Source organism: Prionailurus viverrinus, chromosome C2, assembly GCF_022837055.1.
Source record: "Prionailurus viverrinus isolate Anna chromosome C2, UM_Priviv_1.0, whole genome shotgun sequence".
Lineage (NCBI taxonomy): Eukaryota > Metazoa > Chordata > Mammalia > Carnivora > Felidae > Prionailurus > Prionailurus viverrinus.
The window spans coordinates 154,802,606-154,822,491 of NC_062569.1; the positions used below are offsets into that span (position 1 = coordinate 154,802,606).

A 19,886-nucleotide genomic window follows, 5' to 3' on the forward strand; every position below is an offset into this window, starting at 1 on the left:
TAGAATCTTCAATAAAGAGGTCAGAGACATCACATAACTCTCAAGGCATTTGAAAGGGTCACAACATTCGAAACCAGAGCTTCTGTTTTCCAGATTATCGTTGGAGGCTATCAGTCCTAAGCACATTACTGATGACTCTCCCAGACGCGATGACCATACTGCCCTATTTTCAGCAGCAGATATAAGCCAAGATTGCCTCAGAGAATAACATGACGGTGGTACGCACAGTAACTCATTTCTACCCATCCACCAGTCAATTCACTGAGGAATGTCTGCATCGAGTCGGGAAACCGATATAAAGCAGTGATGTCACACAATCATCACACAGCATCAATCAGATGTAGGCCGATTCTTAGCTATGATGGACACATAGCCAGAGACCCAATTCAAGACCTGAAGCGAGCACGGAGAAGGTGAGCCTGGCGCCCTGCGCCCCGGACACGCCCAGCCTACCTGAGATGAGTACCACGGTGTCTTTCTCCCATGAGACCACGGTGACGTACGCCTCCACCGAGGAGGGGATAATGCACTTGAAGACCGCAACATTGCCTCTCATGGTTTTCTGGTCCTCCACACGGACTGTATAGGGCTCCCGTAAAACTGGAAGGCAAGGAGAGGACCGTTGGTAAGACCTTGGCAGGGGCTCATTCTGGGACAACCTCATTCGAATATACACATGGTTGCTTACATATAGTGATTGCATCGACTACAGCTATTGCAAAATAAATTAGAGAAACCTGCAGTTCGTGTCTTGAAAACTGGCATTCCCTGGACAAATGTATTTTCCAAAGGGCAAGAGCATATCTAGAAACAGCTCATCTGCCCCCTTACATACACCTGGAAGGGAGAAGTAGCTTCTTCAAGGAGCCACGATCATAAGACACTGCTCTCCGTGTCCTTTGAGGACGAGGGAAGAATTTTCTGACTATAAAGAAGAAGGGGTTAAAAAGATCAAGAAAGGCAACCTCTCCTGAGAATTCTTAAAGACTATCTGACGATTAAAATAACTCCGCATAAGTAATCTCTTGTGCCAGCTGCAAAGCAGTTTTGGACACAATTATTCCACTTCCCGTGGCTTAGGGAAGGAGGCTGATGAGGAAGCCTCTGCCCAAGCACCTTAGGAGCACCCGGAAAACCTTCAGAGGAGACATCCATGAGCCAGATGTCTGGGTTAGAGGTGGGGTGGCAGTGGGACCCTTTGCCCGCCCTTCAAGTCCACCTGACTGGGTTCACACCCAAGCCCAGCCACCTGCACAGTGAGTGAGTGCCCTAACCATCCACATAATGGGGGTTTTGATGACAGACATCTACCACGAGGGCAAGCATAATGACTCAGTCCGTTAATATGGATACCGCACTCAGAACGGCACCTGCCACGAGCAGGTTGGGTGAGGCTACGTGGACCAACAGCCAGAACTGGAGTCACGCCATCGCCTGATGTGGGGGGAGGCCTCTGCCTCCCGGATAAGGAGAAATCAGTGCTCTAATCCCAGCTGTGCCTCACCCCAGCTTGATAAATACGGAAGCAAGCCTCACTTCTGCAGACCTTTATTTTCCTCCGACTTAAAATGAGGGGGTTGGGACAGGAAGATTCTCAAAGTCTGAATTTCAGAAGTCTCCGGTTTTCTCCAACAGCCCCAGAGACAGCTTACTATCTCATCATCTAACCGGCTCTCCTGATGTTTTTAGTCGTCTACTGGCCAAATGTGTGCCAAGAAAACCAGCCATGAAATTAACTTTTAAAGAAATTGGCATACCGACAAAAATAGGAATGAGTTCCTAAAGGGGAATCTCTTAATAGGCATAGGTGAATGCTCAAGGAGAATGATCTTTAAGACTGGCACTGGTTCTGTGATATGCATTTTAGTATTAGAGTATGCCACTACTCAGAGTATTGCTCCCCAAACCCCACTGGTAATATCAGTATTTATTATTTTCCCGACCTGGAGAATTTGTTCATTCCTGTCTCAAACCAGAGAGATTTTCAGAGGTTTGGGACTTTTCTGAGACCCCCATCCCTGCACTCCATCGCGGTCCCGTGCGATGTGCCAGGGGGCAATTCGACACCTCTTGCAAAAACGTCCACTGGGCACCAGCTCAGGGTGACCAGGCCTGGCCTCAGAAACATCATCATCACACACAGGGGCAGGAGCTCACTTTGTACCGGAAAATACCTCGATAAATGAAACTCTGGGGAGAGTGGAGGTCTGCAGTCATAGGACGGAAAGAGGTGACGAAGAGGCAAAGTAACCAAAGTCATCAATGAACGAGAATTTGGGAGTGGTGGAGAGAAGAAGACAGAAGAGAGAAAGGGGTTGACAAGAGAAGAGGGAGGGACCAGACAACATGGCCAAGAGCCGCAGAGTCCCTCGGCACAGGGACAAGGCCACCTGAGCGAAGTGTAGGAGTCCAATGTAAGTCTGTGTGTTTGTAGGATGTTTGCTACAAGCCATAAAATCACTTCGGCTCCCCATACTTCCTGTGAACCCCACTTCACGCACATAAATGGCTCAGGTGGAGGAATTTGTAACGCAAATCAAAAACAGGGCGCCTCTCTCTCTGTCCCAGCCAGGAAGAGCAGGGACAAGGGAAGGTGCCCATAGGGAGACAGAAGAAGTGCCTTCCTAAAAGGCCTGCGGCCATGCACTAGGCCTGGTCACCGGAGCCACAAACATACAGTGACCAACTAGCGACTTGCCCTGTTTGTACCCAAAGTCCTGCAGCCTCGGAACCCCTCAGTCCGGGCCTCACACACAGCTTCCCGCTGGCCTCCCGTGAGCCAGGGTCAAATGTCTGGGACTTTTGTTCCTTCCATCCCCCAAGCCAGCCCCAAAGAGCCCAGATCTCCTTGAATCAGGGCTACAAACTGGGTGCACCGCACCCCACCCAGCTCAGAGAGAACAGACGTCAAAGGAAACGCTCCATTCCCTCACTAGATTCTTCCTTCTGGAAAGACAGACCACGCATGGGGCCTTTCAAAAAATTACTGTAGAACTTTTAACAATGTTTGGCATACAGTCGGTACTCAATAAATGCTTGGAGAATGAATACATAGACGTAACAGGGCTTCCCTTTTACATGTACTTCTTTTTTTAATGATGTAATTTCTTTCTTTCTTTTTTAATATAAATTATGGTCCAATTGGCTAACATATAGTGTGCACAGTGGTGCGCTCTTGGTTTTGAGGGGTAGATTCTTGTGGTTCATCGCTTCCATACAACACCCAGTGCTCATCCCCACAAGTGCCCTCCTCAATGCCCACCAGCCACACTTCTAACCCTATTGTTAGAATATACACATATTCTACATTTGATTCTGTAGTCATTACCTATTATTTTTAAAAAGCGACCCGGGTTTTCACGATAGATCTCCCCCTCGTGAGTAAAAATGTTTACTCCTGAGGCCCCCACAGCTTAAGAGGCCAACACTACTATCGATCAGGATATACGTCTCATATTACAATACAAGCCTCCCAAGGTCACAGCGAGCCTCCCAGGATACTTGGGTAAATCTAGGCCTCACTACAACTAATTATGGGAACAGAGACCAGGCTGCAAGAGTATGATCCAGGCAAACACTAAGTGTTATTTGAAACACGACTGACATTTGCATCACAAAATAGTGTGACCTAGGTCTCGCCCCCTGGGTCCTAAGCTGGGCTCTCCCCAGAGCAGACAGGAGCGGGGTGAAAGCGGCTGATTGTGGACAGGATCCCCGGAGAACCAGGGAGAGGCTGGGGAAGGAGTGCAGGGCAGGGCGGGCAGCTAAGCCAGAGTGTGACTTCAGGGCGGTCCCAGCCTCCACCTGATCCCAGAGGAGCTGTGAACGTGAGTCCCGCCTCAGAGCTCCATCATCCCGTGCCAGGAGCTGGGACTTCATCCTTCGAGCAGTCTGTCCCTGGCTTGGGACCGGTCCCAGGGCAAGGCATTCCCAGGCACTTCCCACTCTGTGCGTGTGTGAAGCGGGTCCGGGGCACGAACAGTCTTCTGAAGCCTGTCTGTGTGGGTTCTCAGCAACCAGCACGCAGAGCCAGGGGATCTGACTCCAGGGCTACCGACGGGAGTCCGCCTTGGTCAAACCTACCAGCTCTGAAAGCTTGCCATTGAAATCTAACGCGGGAAAAGGGGTCAGAAGAGACAATCTGCAGTGACGTGGCTTGGGGGGAAAATCAAGCGCATACAGTGAGCAGAGATCACACAGCTGGTGTGCCTTTGTAGGGCCCGCCCCTCCCTGTTAGACGTCATCCTTCCAAATGGAAAGACCCTTTCAAACCTAAGTGTTAGTAAACAAGGAACAGTCTCTTTTCACAGTCTACCATGAAACTAAATTTAAGCAAGTCAGGCCAAGCACCTAATTTGTGGGGCCCAGGGCAAACTGAATATCCAGGACCTCTTATTTACCAAGGAGGGGAAAAGTGCCATAAGGGTCCTAAAACTAGAAAACTTGCTCTTTTTTCCTGTGGTCTTTCTCTCACCCTGCCACGGTGTTTTTCATTCGCTGCTCGATGACGCACGGCCTGGGGCACAGAGCAACCACTGAGGCACTGAGCAGGTGCAGGCCTCCACGGGTGATCTGGGCCACACTTCACCGGGCACACACAGCCCACCAGCTGCAGGGCTCCCTTCTGCCAGCGTCTGGGCAGAAGTGCGAAGCCCCAGCCGGGGACGGGAAAGACAATCTCCCGTCTCCATTGCCTCAACCCGCAGCGATCAGGCGACCTCTAAGAGATTGCAGCCTCCATGCTGGCTGGGGGAAGGGTGGCTTCTGCCATACCCCACTTGGGAGTGTCTGCACCCACTCCTACCCACACCCCACCCGGGCCCCGGCCAGGGGGGAAGGGGGCAGTGGCTGCTGGACAGGGACAGGGAGCAGAGGCCAGGCAGGGCCAGGGCACCAGAGATCAGAGGGGCAGCAGTGGACACAGTGGGGTTAGGGAGATGGAGGCTAAGTGGGGGGTCTGGGAACCCAGAAACTGGGAAGTGGACTGTTGAGACCCCTTCTGGGGGAGGCGACATGAGGCAGGACCGTGTAAGAGCCGAGGCCCCAAGCTCCCAGAGCACATTCCAGTGCCCTATCACACTTCACTTACTAAACACAGAAAGATAAAAGCATTAAATGTTTCAAGATGGCAATGGGAGAAGTTTAACCCTAAGCTCTGGGACCTTCTCAGCACTGGGCCCTATGTGACTGAACTGCTCCCATCCCATGAGGTTGGTCCTGATCCAGACTCCATCCATGGAGCAATGGGGCGATGGCATGCATTTGTAGGACCCACCTACAATGGGGGACGATGGGGTGGAGGTGAGTGAGGGGAAAGTGAAGAAGTGGGCACTGCGGGGGGGAAGGTAGGTCTGGGTGGCCTTCCTCCCCTGATGGGTTGGATTCAGACTGTTTCTACCCCTTTGATTTCTCTGTCCAAAGTGATAAACCACTATCAAATGCCCATGTGGGTTTCTCCGGAACACCAGAAGACTTAGGGCCAGGAGGAGGGTTGATGTCCGTCTTTCCTGTTTGGGAAATGGTAATCTGAGGCACAACATGACCTCAAGCCACACTAGTTGTATAGAAATTGGTTTTTTGTTCTATTGTATTTTGTAGCTGGTTACTTAATAACCAGCCTCAAACAATTACATCTTGAACACACCCTCATGTCAAGCACGGTCTCAGGGACTACGGAGATCCTAACATCTATGGAACAATTAGCTGAAGGAGGCAAGTTCAGGCGGCAGAACTAGAAGAAAACAGAGACGAGGGCACAGGTGAGAGTCACAACAGGTAATAACAATCTAGGGAAGGACGGAACCATGGAGCCTGTGAGTAGCTGGTGGGGAAGGAGGCACTTGAGCTGGCCCCGAAGGACAGGAAGATGCAGAGGTGGAGAGGAAAGAGAGAGGAGTGAAGGTGATATGAGCAGGGAACATTCCAGAAACTGTGAGGACTGGCCCCATACCTCTTAGCCAAACTGACTTCCCAACCGCAATTCCTATGAACAACCAACAACAAGCCCACAGAGACCTCCTTCCCTTCACCTGAAAATGGAAATACTATCTACCTTGCCTGGTCGTGCAGATTAAAATAGAGAATGGCCGGGCACATGGGTGGCTCAGTCGGTGAAGCGTCCAGCATTGGCTCAGGTCACGATCTCATAGTTTGTGAGTTTGAGCCCCTCCCTGGGCTTGCTGCGGTCAGTGCAGAGCCTGCTTTCGATCTTCTGTCCCCCCTCCTCTCTGTCCCTCCCCTGCTCCTGCTCGTGCTCTCTCTCTCAAAAATAAATAAAACATTTTTTTAAAATTCAAAAACAAAATGAAAGAGAGAATGTCTTCAAGCGCTTGGCACAATGTCTAGCACACAACCGTTTTATTCACTGATCTCTCTGATCGCTGGCAAGGGGAGCTGATCTGAACTACCTTAGGCTCAAAGACAAGACACCTTTGAAGACATGACTGCTTTGGAACCTGCAAGTGGGCTCTGGGAAGGGCACCTCAACCTCTTCCTCTTTGATTCTGGCTTCACCCTTCTCCTCTTCCACAGACACGCTTCCTCTGGCTTTCTGGTTCCCATGGAGGATGGAAGGTGCCCCACCCACCTGAAGGTCCCCAAGCGTCCTGAGGATAGATGGACACTCTCTCAGGACTTCAATTTCAAAATCAGAAAGCAGGGAAACCAATGAACCAGACTGGTTGGCTGATCCCCCTCAGGACAATCACCTGTCACCAGAGGCTCAAGACTTTTTCGAGTGACGTGGATGCCAAGACATACTTAAGAGGCTTCCTGTGGGCTGGGCAGAGAAGCACGGAGGTGCCCACCGAACGTGCAGTCCCTATCAGCTACTGTTATTCTATTAACGTCAAGGCAACTCTCTCAGGTGAACAGATCAGCCAGATATTAGTACTTGCTTTGTCTTAAAACAACCTGATCAACATAAAATTGGGATACGATAAAAGAGCATGTTTACTGACAAGTTTTGATGTGTGTATACACCTATGAGGTCACAACCAAGATAAGGAACAGACCCATCACCCAAAAAGTTTGCTTGTTCTCTTTGCCAACCCTCCCTCCCCACCCCCACCCCCCTTATAGGCTACCACTGGTGTGCTTTCCATAATTACAGACTAGGTGACACATTTTAGAGTTTTATATAAATGGAGTCATACAGTGCATACATTTTTATCTGGCTTCTTTCACTCAGTATAGATATTTTGAGATTCCTCCCCTGTTGCTGTGTTTACCAACACAGCACTCCGCCCCTCATCTGTGGTTTTCCTTTTCTTCATGGCTTCAGTTACCTTCGGTCAACCAAGGTCTGGAAGCACATGATCCCCCTTCTGACGTATCATCAGAAGGTCAACGGTAAGCCGAAGGCTACATCACGATGCGTACTTCACTCACCCCATCTCATATCACCTCAGAGGCACTTTATCATCTCACGTCACAGGAAGGGGGAGGACACTATAATAAGACATTCTGAGGGAGAGACCATATTCACATAGCTTTTATCACGGCACATTGTTTTAATCATTCCGTTTTATCACTTTTGTTGTTCATCTCGGACTGGGCATCATTTATAAATGAAACTTTATCACAGAAATGTACGTATAGGAAAACACACAGTATACGTAGACTTTGTTACTATCCGTGGTTTCAGGCATCCACTGGGCATCTTGGAACACATCCCCCGTAGATAAGGTGGGGGGAGCTCTGTAATACATTCCTTTTCACCCCATTTTACAGCTGAACCACAATTTGTTTACTCAGTCATCTGTTGATGGGCTTTGACCCATTTTGGGCTATTACAAATAATAGCCCAAAAATAAATAAATAAAAATAAAATAAAATAAATAAAATAAAATAAATAAAAATATTTATTTTTAATATTTAATAATATTTAATAAAATATTGTTTTTATTATTTTTATTATTTTATTTTATTATTATATTATATATTATATAATATATTATATAATATATAATATATTATATATTAATATATTATTATATTATTTGATTATTTTATTATTTTTATTATTAATAAAATATTTAATAAAATAAATAAAAATAAAATAAAATAAATAAAATAAAATAAATAAAAATAAAATAAAATAATAAAATAAATAAAATAAATAAAAATAAAAAATAAATAAAATAAAGCTGCTATGAATATCCGTGTAAAAGTTTTGGCTTCCTGGATTTGCTATGTGTTTTAATTTATTGATTTTTGACTCTGACTTATATTATTTCCTTTCTGCTTATATTAGTTTTAATTGGCTCTTGTTTTCTTGTTTTAGGATAGAAGTCAAGATCAGTATTTGAAACAATCTTTAATTTCTAATTGGGGTTTTTTAAACAATAAATGCCCCCCCCCCCAGGCACTGTTTTAGTGGTGTCCCCCAAATTCTTTCTTAGATACTGTGCTTCCATTTTCACTCCATTCAAAATACCTTCTGGGGCACCTGGGTGGCTCAGTCCATTAGGTATTCTTGGTTTCAGCTCAGGTCATGATCTCATGGTTTCGTGAGTTCGAGCCCCTCATCAGACTCTGTGGCACAGAGCTTGCTTGGGATTCTCTCTCAAGAACCTAGGGAAGAATCTAGGGATTCTCTCTCAAGAGTCTCTCTGCCGCTCCCCCACTCATGCTGTCTCTGTCTCTCTCAAAAATAAACTTAAATAAAAATACCTTCTACTTTTCCTTCTGCTTTTTCTTTTACACCGACTATTTAGAAGTGTGTTATTTAGTATCCCAGTATTTGGGGATTTCCTGGAGTTAGTGACTGCTAACTTAATTCCACTGCAGTCACAGAACATATTTCATATAATTTTATTTTTAAAAAAATTCATCTGAGGGGGGCCTGGGTGGCTCAGTGGGTTAAGCGTCCGACTTCAGCTCCGGTTGTGATCCTGTGGTTCACGGGTTCATGGGTTCCACATCAAGCTGTCTGCTGTAAAAGCTCGCTTTGGATCCTCTGTCCCCCTCGTTCTCTGCCCCTCCCCCACTCGTGCACGTGCTGTATGTCTCTCAAAAATAAATAAACGTTAAAAAAAATAAAAAATCCACCTCGGACTTGCTTCATTTCCCATAATATGGTTTGGTAAATTTCCGTGTGACCTTAAAAAGTGTATGTATTGTGCCACTGTTGGATTCAATGTTCTCTATTTAAACGCCAATGTGGTCGAATATCTAACACTGCCCTTCAAGTATTCTCTATTCTTGCTGATTCTGTCTACTGCTCCTTAATAAAAAAGGGATATTGAAATCTCCAATGATAAAGTTTGACTTGTCTGTTTCTCCTAGAAATTTTACTCTTGTTTTTTTGTTATTTAAATTCAAATTAGTTAACATACGACGTAGTCTTGGCTTCAGGGGGAGAACCCAGTGATTCATCTCTTACATAGGCCATCCAGTGTTCATCTCAACAAGTGCCCTCCTCAATACTGATCAGCCATTTAGCCCATCCCCTCACCCACCTCCCCTCCGGCAATCCTGTTTGTGCTCTGTATTTAAGAGTTTCTTATGATTTGCCTTCCTCTCTGTTTTTATCTTATTTTTCCTTCCCTTCCCCAATGTTATCTGTTGTGTTTCTCAAATTCCACATGAATGCAATTATATGGCATCTTTCTTTCTCTGACTTATTTCACTTAGCATACTACCCTCTAGTTCCATCCACAGTGTTTCAAATGGCAAGATTTCATTCTTTTTCATTGCTGATTAGTTTTCCATTGTGTGTGTGTGTGTGTATATATATATATATATATACACACACACCACCACATCTCCTTTATGCATTCATCAGTTGATGGACATTTGGGCTCTTTCCATAATTTGGCCATGACCGGTTTTTACTTCATGTATTTTGAAGTGCTGACATAAGGGGCATAAACATTTAGAATGGTCAATACCTTCTGAATTAAATGACTCTTTTATATTAGGAAATGACCTTTAGCCCTGGTAATATTCTTTGCTATGAAATACACTTTGATATTAATTAGATTTATTAGATAATTAGATATTTATATATATTTATATAATTAGATAATTAGATATTAATAAGATTTCTTCCGATATTTTTGATTAAACGTATTTGACTTGATGAGCATAATACATATTTTCCCATCCTGTTACCTTTAACATATCTGCATCTTTATATTTAAAGTACATTTCAGGGTGTCTGGGTGGCTCATTCAGTTAGGCATCTGACTGTTGATTTCAGCGCAGGTCATAATCTCACAGTTCATGGGATTGAATCCCCTGCTAACAGTCTGCTTGGGATTCTCTCTTTCCCTCGCTCTCTGCCCCTCCCCACTCATATGCACTCTCCCTTTCACTTTCTCTCTACCAAAGTAAATAAACATTTTAAACATTTTTTAAAAAATAAAGGACACTTTGGGGCGCCTGGGTGGCGCAGTCGGTTAGGCGTCCGACTTCAGCCAGGTCACGATCTCGCGGTCCGTGAGTTCCAGCCCCGCGTCGGGCTCTGGGCTGATGGCTCGGAGCCTGGAGCCTGTTTCCGATTCTGTGTCTCCCTCTCTCTCTGCCCCTCCCCCATTCATGCTCTGTCTCTCTCTGTCCCAAAAATAAATAAGCGTTAAAAAAAATAAAAAAAAAAAATTTTAAATAAAAAAATAAATAAATAAAGGACACTTCTTTTAAACAGTATTTGAATCTAATCTAGCAATTGCTGCCTTTTAATTCGGATAATTATAACATTTATATTTAATGTGAATATTGGTATGGTTAGGTTTAAATTCATCATCTTGTTATTTTATGTCTATTTTCACCATCTATTGTTTCCTTTTTCCTATTTTTTAATTATATGTTTAGCACTGAAATTTTTTTGAGTCATTCCATTTTTTTCCTCCTTGATTAGCTTATTAGTCATAATTCTCTGTTTTGCTATTTTAGCGGTTGCTGTACATCTTAGACTATACATTTGTAACTTATCACAATCTATAGTCAGGTGATATTATACAACTTCACGTATAAAAAAATAACCTTACAATATTATACTGCCACATTTCTATGCCAGGCCTTAATGCTATTAATTATCATCCATTTTATTTAGACGTATGTTACAAACTCCACAAGTCATTATTATTATTTTTGTTTAAATAGTCAGATGGTCTTTTAAAAGATTATAAATCTTTTATAATCTATTATAAATACCAAAAAATTATGATTTAAAGCCATCTACAGATTTCCAATGGCATTTTTCACAGAATCCTAAAATTTTTATGAACCATAAGAGCCCATGAATGTCCAAAACAATCTTGAGAAAGAACAAAGCCAGAGGTATCATGCTCCCTGATTTCAAACTATACTACAATGCTATAGTGATCCAGAAAGTATAGTACTCACACAAAAACAGACACATAGATCAATGGAATAGGACAGAGAGCCCAGAAATAAACGCATGCATTTGTGGTCAACTAATCTATGACAAAGGAGGCAAGAATATACAAGGGGGGAAAGACAATCTCTTTAATAAATGGTGCTGGGAAAACTGGACAGCCACATGCAAAATAATTAAACTGGACCACTTTCTTGCACCATATCAACACACTAAAATCAACTCAAAATGGATTAAAAACTTGAATGTAAGACCTAGAAACTCCTAGAAGAAACTCCTAGAAGAAAACATAGACAACACTCCTAGAAAAGGGAAAAAAAACACAGGCAGTAAGCTCTTTGACATTTGTCTTAGCAATATTTTTTTGGACCGGTCTCCTCATACAAGGATAAGTAAAGCTAAAATAAACAAGTGGGACCACATTGAACTAAAAAGCTTCTGCAAAGTGAAAGAAACCATATCGAAAATGAAAAGGCAACCCACAGAATGGGAAAAGATATTTGCAAATCAAACATCTGACAAGGGTTAATACCCAAAATATATAAAGAACTCACAGCACTTAGTATCAAACAACAGCAAACACAAAAAAACAATCTGATTAAAGATTGGGAAGGCATTTCAAAGACATGGAGATGACCAACAGGCATATGAAAAGATCCTCAATATCATTAATCATCAAGGAAATGAGGTATCACCTCACACTGCTCAGATTTTCTATTATCAAAAAGACAAGAAATAGTAAGTGTTGGCGAGGACATAGAGAAAAGGGGACCCTCATGGCACAGCCACCAGGGAAAACCGTACGAAGTTTCCTCAAAGAGTTTAAAGCAGAACCACCATACAGTCCAACACTTCTACTTCTGGATGTTTCTCCGAAACAAAAACAAAACACCAGTTCAAAGAGATATATGCACCCCTATGTTCCCTGCAGTGCTATTTACAATAGCCAATATATGAAAGCAACCTAAGTGTCCACAGATAGGAAGATAGGGAATATAGGGGGAGGCGGGTGACTGTGTGTGTATGAAACAGAATATTACTCAGACATAAGAAAAATGAAATCGTGCCATTTGCGACAACATGGACAGAGCTAGAGGGTATTGTGCTAAATGAAATAAGTCAGAGAGAGACAGCACATCAGTTTACTTATACGTGGAATCTAAAACAAAACAAAACAAAAACAAAAACAAAAAAATAGAACAAATGAACAAACAAAACAAAACAGAAATAGACTTATGGACACAGAAAACAAACTGCTGGTTACCAGAGCAGGGAGGTGAACTAGGTGAAGGGGATTAGGAGGTACAAACCTCCAGTTATAAAATAAATAAGTCACAGGAATATCATGTAAAGCACAGGGAACAGACTCAATAATATTGTAATAACGTTTTGTGGTGATGGGTGGTAACTAGACTTACCAGGAAGATCATCTTTTAATGTGTAAAAATATCAAATCACTATGATGTACATCTGAAACTGATAGGATATTGTATGTCGGTTATACTTTAATTCTAGAAAAACGTAATTTCTTTACCCATATAGCTACCATTGTCATTCTTCTTCCCTTCCAGTAGATCCAAGAACCCATCAGGAGCCATTTATCTTATGATTGTAGAACTTCCTTTAAGATTTCTACAAGCGCAGGTCAGCTGCTGATAAATTCTTTCAGCTTTCGTGTGTCCAAAAAAAAAAAAAAAGCCTTTATTTCACCTTTATTTTTGAAAAATACTTCTACTGGGCATAGATTTCTAGATTTACAAATTACACTCCCTTTCAGTATTTTAAAGGTGTTGCTTCTCTGTCTTCTCACATTGATTCTGAAGGGAAATCTGCTGCTGGTCTCGTTTTTACTCTTCCCTGTGTAACGTGTCTTTTTCCTGGCCATTTCTAACATTTTGTCTTTAGGCTGGTCCTGAGAAATTGGATTCTGATGGGCCTCGGTGGAATTTTCTTCGTGTACCTTGTGCTTGGGGTTTGTTGAGCTCCTTGGATCTTCAAGTTTATGGTTTTTATCAAATTTGAAAAATTTCAGCCAGTATTTCCACTCTTCATCTATTTTGTCTGTTTGTTTTCCCATCCATTCCTTTGGGGACTCTGTTTGTATACCAAGCTACCCGAAATAAGGTTTTCACTTCTTTTGGAATAGATTTTATTTTTTAGAGCCATTTGTAGGTTTACAGAAAACTTTCACAGAAAGTACAGAGTGTTCCCATACACTTTCTTCACCCCACCCCTGCAGTCTCTCTCATGGTTAGCAAGTTGCATTAGTGCATCAGTGTTATACGTTTGTTACAATTCATGAGTAGTATTAATACATTGTTATTAACTAAAGCTCATAGTTTCCATGAAGGTTCTTTCTATGCTGTGCAGTTCCATGAAGAACGTCATGTAGGGGCGCTTAGGTAGCTCAGTCCGTTAAATGTCTGACTCTTGATTTTGGCTCAGGTCATGACCTCACGGCTCTCGTGAGTTCGAGCCCCACATTGGGCTCTGTGCTGAAAGTAGGGAGCCTGCCTGGGATGTTCTCTCCCTTTCTCTCTCTGCCCCTCCCCCACTCACACTTGCACACTCTCTCTTCTCTCTCTCAAAATACACAAATACTTAAAAAAAAAAAAAGAATGCCATGTACCCACCATTAAGGTATCATCCAGAATGGAGGCATCACTGCCTTAAAAACGTCCTGTTATCCACTTATCCATCCCTCCTTTCCTCCCCTGGAGCCCCTGGAAGCCACTGATCTTTTTATCGTCTCTATAGTTTCACCCATTCCAGAATGTGTATGAGTGGGAATCACACAGTTTATAACCTTTTCAGATTGGCTTCTTTCACTCAGTGAGACGCATTTAAGGTTCTTCCCTGTCTTTTCAAAACTTGGTAGCTTGTTTCTTTACATTGCTTAATAGTATTCCATGGTATAGATTCACCATAGTTTGTTTATTGTTAAAGAAAAAAATTGCAATTATTCTGATGCTTGTTAAAATGTAAAGGAAGACTTTATTCAAGACTGTTGTAATAGGACTCATGACTATTCCAGCAGGCTCGGAGAGAAATTTTTCTCAACTCCAAATAGAGCGAGGAGAAGTGGGGTTTTCTAGCCAAAGGGCAGAGTGCGGGTCTCAGTAGGAGGAAGATTTACCAAGGGGATACATCAAGGCCAAAGGTAGGACAGACTCACACATCAAAGTAAGAGTGAGGAACTTGATCAGAACTACGAGTGGCCAGATGTCAAAGGGAGGGGAGGACCGAACAGTAGGAGTTTTACTAAAACTGGGCTGGGGGAGGGGCGCCTGGGTGGCTCAGTGGGTTGGGCTTCCGACTTCGGCTCAGGTCATGATCTCACAGTTTTGGGTTCGAGCCCCAGCCACAGTCAATGAAGGAGGAAACAACCACTAGAATTTCTTTGTACTTGCCCAAGGTCATACTGCTAGGGGCAGTATGGGCCCCTATTTGCTAGGGGCCAGGGGCGGGCCAGGGGAAGTACTGCTGCATTCTGCATCCCGTCCTTGGAACAGAAAGGGGAAGAAGGTCTTTGATGTGCAAGGTGACCAGCCTTGCAGATTCATGTGACATTATGATAGGAAAAGGTAGGATAAAACAGGCCCAGAGGGGAGGATTAGGACCTGAGGTGGGCGGGGGGGGGGGGGGGGGGGGAGTCCTATTTTGGAAAAATGCTGGGAGTATCTGACCACAGAAACCCCCCTCCCCGACCCAGGCGTAAGGTTCCTCTTACGAATGTAACAGACCCACCTACTCCCCCTCAGGTTTCCCTCAGGAATGTGACAAGAGACCTAACTATGGTTACAGGCCACCCCTCATACAATGGAAATGAGCCAATCAGGAATGGACCACCCAGCACCTAGAGCCATGAGGCCCATAAGGGTGGGACCTGAGAGGGGACGAGGGGAAAGGGAGGGGGGAGGGCTGACCGGAACCTTCTACGACAAGGATCCTTGCCTGTGGTCCTGGGGCATTCACTTTCAAAGGGCCCCTCTCTGTAAAGAGAGCCTCCCTATTATCCTTACTTTTTAATCTTACAGTCTAATAAACTTCTGCCTGGAGCTCATTTTGTGTCCACTTCATTCTTCTAAGCAGCGAGACTGTGAATCCTGGGTACTGACGTAAAAGCTCCTGCAACATGACAGAGGAACCATCCCGCTTTGGTGACACCAACACCTAAGTCAAAGTCACTGAAAAGTGTGAAGAATGAGAATTCCCTGAACCACCAAAGGAGGGATTATGAGGCCATTTTACCTAAAGGATTACTCCACGAAAATCCCAGCCCCAATCCAGAGGGACACTGAGGCACGCAGACCTGAGATGAGGCACCACCCGGGGGGCCAGCCCCCATTCTGCTCAACTCTACCCTACACCTGTCACTGGGTAGTGTCACCGGTCACCCACCACCTGCTCTTGCAAACGGCCATCCGGTTCTACACGAGCATCTACATAAAAATGGGGAAACCAGATTTTCAAGCATCCAATAAAAAAGGCTGAAAGACCATTACAGTCATAATGTCTTCACAACAAGAAGGAACGTCAAATGGGAAAATAAACTGCATTTGGGCAGCGTGCCTGTCCATCTCGTGAGTCCACACTGAGGCAGCAAACACACGTCTGTCTGCTGCACGTGTACTCAGTACGATTCGATGTCGGGAATACGCGCACGTGAACAGCAAGAACGCACTTCTGCAGAAGTGGAAGGAACAGCCACCAGACAAGGCGATGCGATTTCCACCCCCCTGACACATTCAGTGGCACGCAAAAGCAATCGATTCCATGACGAATTTCAAAAATGGCAGTTATACAGGAGTAAGCACTTAATTCCTTATCTGACAAGAAACCCAAGGCAGAAACAGCGGATTAACACACACACACAAGCATAGCTGTTTGAAGTCCCAGGTTCGTCTGTAAGTGGCGCTTTGTAGGCTCTAAATATGTTTCTGTAACACATCATGAACATTGTCAGCCTGTCAAGTAAAAGGCACTCCCTACGTCCTCCTGACTGTCAGGTTTAGAGGTCTCCCTACAAATTGCGTTCGCTTTATTTTAATTATTCGGGGTATCAGCTTTTCATATCTGCTGATTAAAGCCCATCGTTTTCTTCCTTTCTCGAGTACGTTCTTGCTCAGGTGCTGGGATTCGTGAGCGTGTCACAGAGATCAAAACAGAGTTGGGAAAATGAGTCACTAGCAGAATGAACTGTAGTCTAACGTTTGATTGCTTACATCAAAGAGATCATATGCAGGGATGCAGAAACATCTCATAATTTGCTCATGTTGCAAAGCCTTCAAGAAGCATCTCCTCACTTGCCACAGAAATTATAACCAGGCTCCCCCAGCTACCTGGGGCCTAAGATAACAACCAGAGCCACCTTCTCTTTGCCCTGACATTGTATTGTGTCAGTCTCCTGTATATGTGTAGGGTAAAGCTTAAAAAAAACCTAAAATGCTGGTTGCTAACTAGACTCTAGCTGTGAGTTAGTTTTCGGGGCTTTGTTCAATCTGTAAAATGACACAATATGTCCTGTATGTGTAACTTTTTTTATGGTCTGTGGATCTCAGACTGTATTCCTGGGCTGACCTATAGAAATGTAATTGGGGCATCTGGGCGGCTCAGTGGGTTCAGGCCCCACCTCGGGTTCTCTGCTGGAGACCACTTCGGATCCTCTGTCCCCTTCTCCCTCTCTCTGCCCCTCCCCTCCCTTGAAAATAAAATAACGTTGATATGTATATATGTGTATGTGTGTGTGTGTGTGTGTGTGTGTGTGTGTGTGTGTATGGTATTAAAAAGAATACAACCAATTCAGGATTTATTCATTGACAATATTCCAGCAACCTGTGACACAGCGAAAAAAGTTTAAAATGCTCCTTTTTTAATTTCACAAATACAAGAATATTAGACCTACTGTGTGCTTCATTTCCCGTTACATCACACCTTGAGGCCAAAGTGCCGTTCCACTTCAGCTCTGTGTCCCTCCTCTCTCCCCTTTTCCTCCCCGCCCCCACACTGCCTGCCTCTAGGGGAGGAAAGAGCAGAGACAGGGCAGGAAGCAAACACAGTGGACTGGAGACACTGAAAGTCCGAGTCAGAGTATCAATCAGTCAAAACACAATACGTCTGCAGCTTGAACTTCGCCCACTTGCTATCGCTAATTCCACGTCTTAGCTCCAGCGACACAAGGCATTTTGAAAGCCCGTCAAGGGATGCTCTGACGTCTCAAGGAAGCTGTCAGGAGTGCCGGAATGATCCGACCACAGGGTTTTCATTGGTCCTCAGCTGAGGATGGTTTCCTGTCTGTCAACACCCACCTCCCCCAGCCCCCCCCCAAAGCAGGCACAGAAGGAACAAAGCAGAGGAAACGTACTCACCAGCCTTGATGTGGACATCCTGACTTCTAATTTTCCCTGAAGGATTTTCAGCTGTGCAATAGTAAGTATTATCATGGATTAAGGTACTAAAGCTTGAAGGAGGGAAGGGGAAAATCTGGAGAGTGCCGTTGGGGTGGACGTGGCGGATCCCGGGGACATCGTAGATCTCCTCGCCCGTTGCTAGGTACCATCTGAGAGACACAGGAGGGATGCCTGCAGCGGGGCAGGGCACCAGGGTCCCCGTGGTGCTCGCAAACACTACCTCTTGCAGAGATGCATTGACAAAGTAGAGGCTGGAGTGAAGGTCCTCACTGAAAACTACAAGAAGACAACACAAGAATCGGTCAGGGAGGTGCACGCTCTGGACTTGGCCTTCAATCAGCCTGGCCTCAGAAGGTCGTTCTGATAAATGATCGCCAGGTTTGACTACAATGAAACCATTCAAAACTGCTCAACTTACGGACACAGAGGCCGGTACGAACAAATAAGGCGTCAACATCATTTCACACACTCTGTACACAAACTGCGAAGTTACCCTGGACCTTAACTTGTGACAGGTTACTTACCAGCCCGTTCCCCACACCCTGCTCTGTCTCCACAGGAGTGACCACTACTGGGAATCATGCTCTGTGTTTCGTATTCCTCTATTGTTTGTCTCCCCCTCTAGAACGTAAGACCCCTGAGGAAAGTGTCATGATTCGCTCACACTGTCTGTCACCTAGAGTGCAGAGCTTGGCAGCCAGCGGGCGCTCGATAAGCACAAGCTAAAAGGATGAAGGACTGGATCCAGCTGCTAGGACTAAATTGCTCTGGGTGGGAGGCACACGGGGACATATTCTCGAACGAAATCAGTCACAATTTTTCCCAGTGAAAATCTACGTGGGTATGTAAAACGTTTTTTGAAAAGCACAACTGATTTTCTACAAATAGCACCAAAGCAATGGTGCACTTGTCTTTAATTTTTTTACTGTTTATTTATTTTTGACAGGGAGAGAGCGACAGAGCATGAGCGGGGGAGGGGGAGAGAGAGACACACACAGGATCCGAAGGAGGCACAGAGCCCGACGCGGGGCTCGAACTCACGAGCTGCGAGATCGTGACCTGAGCCGGAGTCGGACGTTTAACCGACTGAGCCACCCAGGCGCCCCTCGACAGGGCATTTTTTACTCAAAAATGGGCAGCGGTGATAATGAGAACTTTGAGAGCTGTATCATTCAATCCCACCGGCCCATGGCAGCTTCCTCTTCTGGTCCATCTGCCCACGTGCCGTATGCACCTCTATGATAATTCTACGTAATAATGCGAATACATAAACCATGCAATTGTTATAGGTTATGCTTCATTCTCTTAACACTGTTTCATATACAAGATTCCATATTTCTATTCAGACCTTCCAAGTAAATAGTGGATGCACATTTTATATAACATGATTCTGTGAACTGTTTTCCTGATCTTAGTTATTTAAACTGTTTTCATTGCTACGAGTAAGATATCTGCAAACCTCTTCACACATAGTTGGCTTTTTAATTCATTTACTGAGTGCCTATGTTGCACTCGGTAACCAGTAGTCACAGAGTGTCACTTCCATGAACAAAGAGAACAACTTCTAGAATCCAAAAATTAACGAAAGGTTTTAAAACGCTGTGAAGACCTACCTCGCAGACATTTGTGCTTCTGTGTGACTTTCTTTTTTAAATTTATTTATTTTATTTATTTATTTATTTTTGGGGGGGACAGAGAGAGACAGAGCATGAACGGGGGAGGGGCAGAGAGAGAGGGAGACACAGAATCGGAAACAGGCTCCAGGCTCTGAGCCATCAGCCCAGAGCCTGACGCGGGGCTCGAACTCCCGGACCGCGAGATCGTGACCTGGCTGAAGTCGGACGCTTAACGGACTGCGCCACCCAGGCGCCCCCTGTGTGACTTTCTAAAAACAAACGCACTCTTCGTCACATATTCACGCGAGAAAAGACGCCCTCGATGCCTGGAATCAATCTCACTGGGCACAGATGAGAGTATCATTTACTGAGCGTCTATACCGTCCCAGGCAATGCTGTGATCCTCAAGGTGTTCTTTTAGTCTTGTGAACAGGAGCTCTGCCAGGAGAGTACAGGCTCCACTTTACGGAAGAAGAGGCGGGGATTTTGTCACTTGACCGTGGATTCAGGGCTAGGAGC

General features: G+C 44.7%; 1 protein-coding gene across 1 annotated transcript in view; it reads right to left on the minus strand.

Annotated features, from left to right (window-relative positions):
• Positions 1 to 18,333, minus strand: part of DSCAM (DS cell adhesion molecule) — a 632,639-nt gene extending 614,306 nt beyond the window's left edge. Inside the window, exons 1-3 of the mRNA XM_047874074.1 lie at positions 18,276 to 18,333; positions 17,710 to 18,027; positions 454 to 600 (exon numbers count right to left, since the gene is read on the minus strand). Of these exons, the coding sequence (XP_047730030.1) occupies positions 454 to 600; positions 17,710 to 18,027; positions 18,276 to 18,333 (523 nt within the window). The remainder of the gene's footprint in view (positions 1 to 453; positions 601 to 17,709; positions 18,028 to 18,275) is intronic.
• Positions 18,334 to 19,886: the final 1,553 nt, after the last annotated feature.